The sequence below is a fragment of the Austrofundulus limnaeus genome, unplaced genomic scaffold, assembly GCF_001266775.1.
Source record: "Austrofundulus limnaeus strain Quisiro unplaced genomic scaffold, Austrofundulus_limnaeus-1.0 Scaffold11, whole genome shotgun sequence".
In the NCBI taxonomy this organism is placed as follows: domain Eukaryota; kingdom Metazoa; phylum Chordata; class Actinopteri; order Cyprinodontiformes; family Rivulidae; genus Austrofundulus; species Austrofundulus limnaeus.
In genome coordinates, this window is record NW_013952413.1 from 1,533,136 (window position 1) to 1,535,791 (window position 2,656).

A 2,656-nucleotide genomic window follows, 5' to 3' on the forward strand; every position below is an offset into this window, starting at 1 on the left:
CTCTAAACTACTAGAATTTACTAAATAAACAATACACATTATATTATATATCAATATTACTGAACAAAAAAAAGTCAATGCTAATATTGTTTTACCAGTAATATTTGTGTTTTTTTTTCTGGACAGCACATAAACATGAATATATTAAGTAACTTATACTCTTCTGGGCTAAAACTGAGGGTGCATGCGCACACAAAGGCTGCTGCTCCTCATTCCCTTGCTTCACTTTTCAAGGAGAGGACAAGACATGGTCGAAATAAAACTTAAGTTGTCTGGGTTCTTTGGCTTTATTTTACATTTATTGTATTTTCCAGCCACTGCCTCATAGAAAAAATTTTCATTCCTGCACAGCTGCTGAAATATCATGCATGCAAAAACAAACAAGTCAGCAAAAAAACGCAGCGGCCTTCAAAAATGCAGCACCGGGGGGATTTCRGGATTTCACACCAACTGCTACATCTTTATTGCTCGTGGTAACAAAAGCAGTCCCTTGCTAAATAATCTTCAATTGAAAAACAAGTAAAATCAATCTCGGGAAGTTCAACCAGGGTTCAGTGCCTGAAGGCGTCTGACGGCGAACTCGTGCTTGCACAACATCTTCAGTGGGCCGCTACACGGCGGGGGGGGGGACGACTCACCCACAGCTTCTGCCAGGCCGAAGACCTTCTGATTGTAGGCGTCTGTTTTATCCCAGATGAAGGTGTAGGAGAGGTCGGGGAAGGCGGGGAAAGACTTCTGGAACTGACGGCCCATGACGGCCACCATCAGGTGCACCTTCATAAGGCCAAAGGGGAGGCGATCCTGGGTCAGCAGCACCTTGAGGATGGGCTTGTAGCCAGCTGCCCTGGAGCTCAGGTAGACCAGGTTGAGGTCACTGCCYGGTATGGCCACTTGTTCGTGAAGTACCTGCAATTTTAATTAGCGGTGAGATCGGTGCCAAAAACCGGCGTGAAGTGTGGACATAAAAACAGCTAAAAGGAGCAGCGGGAGTGTGTATTTAACTTAGAGAATGACCCTAATTACAGCATATAACGTTACTGAGCAATCTGCAAACACTAAATTCTACTGGTGTGTTTGCATACTGGCTTAACTTACAGGCATCAGTGCATTCCATTCCTTGTTATTACTTAAAAAAAGCATCAAATATAGCACTAGAAATTGAAAAGTTTTAATGTTTTTTTTTAAAAGAGAGTCTCGGTTTGCACCTGAAGYAGCAATTATGCAGAAACATACAGATTTGCTTTTCTCAGCTGGAATGTAACACAGATATGTTTTGCACAGACTTAAAAAAATTAAAAAAAAAAAAAAGCAAAGACTGCAGTCACATTTTGCAGTTACTGGTTTTCAACTGTGATTTTACTGAACTGGCTGCAAATCAAAACCCATTGGCCTGTAACCAGAGAATTTATTTATCGCTGCTGCTGTGACAAAATTTATTGCTTTGTATTTGGGGAGATGCCTCAATTCAATAAAGGCCCAAAGGCAGGCTGAAAGGCCAATRTGACTCTGCTGGAAATACGCAAGACAAGTCACGGTGGAATGAAGATAACAACATAATTATTTTCAACACAACAGCCTGAAATGTTGGGATCAAACTTGGGTCAATTTATAGCAGTCCTCCCAAACAGTCAGMTACGGGGCAGATTGCAGAATTGGCTATAAAAACTCTTTAATATGATGCCTTCGGGTCACCTCTGTCTCACCTGTGTCTCGGGGATGATGGGACTGTCTTCTGGGGAGGTTTTGTACAAAGTGGAGAGTGGTGAGGCCAGGATGAGGGGGTTGGGCCTGACCAGGCCTGTTAGGTAACAGCTGGGGATGTCGTTCTCCTCCCGCTTCATCACCACAGTGTCCATCACGTGGAAAACGTTCCAGGGCAGCCACACGGTGCGGTGCAGCGTGGGGAACGGGGCTCGCTCRTAACTCAGCGTCAAAGAGGCGCCGCCGTTCGCCAAGAGGTCAAACCTTAACACAACGATGAAACGTTAATAATTCATCTTAGAATAACTATCTGAAAAACSCTTCAWMCTTTCTGAACRATTTTTATAGCGAGGGTTGTAATTTTATTTTGTTTTCTATTTTTTGCAAATGTATGCAATGTGATAAACTGTAAGCAAGTAATACTACACTACACTGTATGTGTGAATGAACACTTAGGTGTCTAAGTTTAAATTCTTAATAAGAATCAGTTATTTTCTTTAAAAAAATCTGTAAAATAACCCAAAAAATAAGCAAGAATTGAAGAATGTACTGTATACATATACACATATACATAGTATATTGCTGGTTGCTGAGAATGCCGACGTCACAAAATGCATCATGGGGCCAGGAAGTAAATGCAGTCCTGTTTACCTTTTGTTGATTCAGTGTCAAAATGCCTAAAATCTGTGCCATGTAAGGTTGTTGCAATAGCTCTAATTAGGAGAAAGACACACACACACACACAGAAGCTTGCTGGTTGCTGAGAATGCCGACGTCACAAAATGCATCATGGGGCCAGGAAGTAAATGCAGCCCTGTTTACCTTTTGTTGATTCAGTGTCAAAATGCCTAAAATCTGTGCCATGTACGGTTGTTGCAATAGCTCTAATTAGGAGAAACACACACACACACACACACACACACACACACACACACACACACACACACACACACAC

General features: G+C 42.1%; 1 protein-coding gene across 1 annotated transcript in view; it reads right to left on the minus strand.

The window, feature by feature from the left end:
• Positions 1–2,656, minus strand: part of si:dkey-237h12.3 (teneurin-3) — a gene marked incomplete in the record, with an annotated part of 271,624 nt that overhangs the window by 42,207 nt on the left and 226,761 nt on the right. Inside the window, 2 exon segments of the mRNA XM_014001975.1 lie at positions 639–906; positions 1,704–1,965. Of these exon segments, the coding sequence (XP_013857429.1) occupies positions 639–906; positions 1,704–1,965 (530 nt within the window).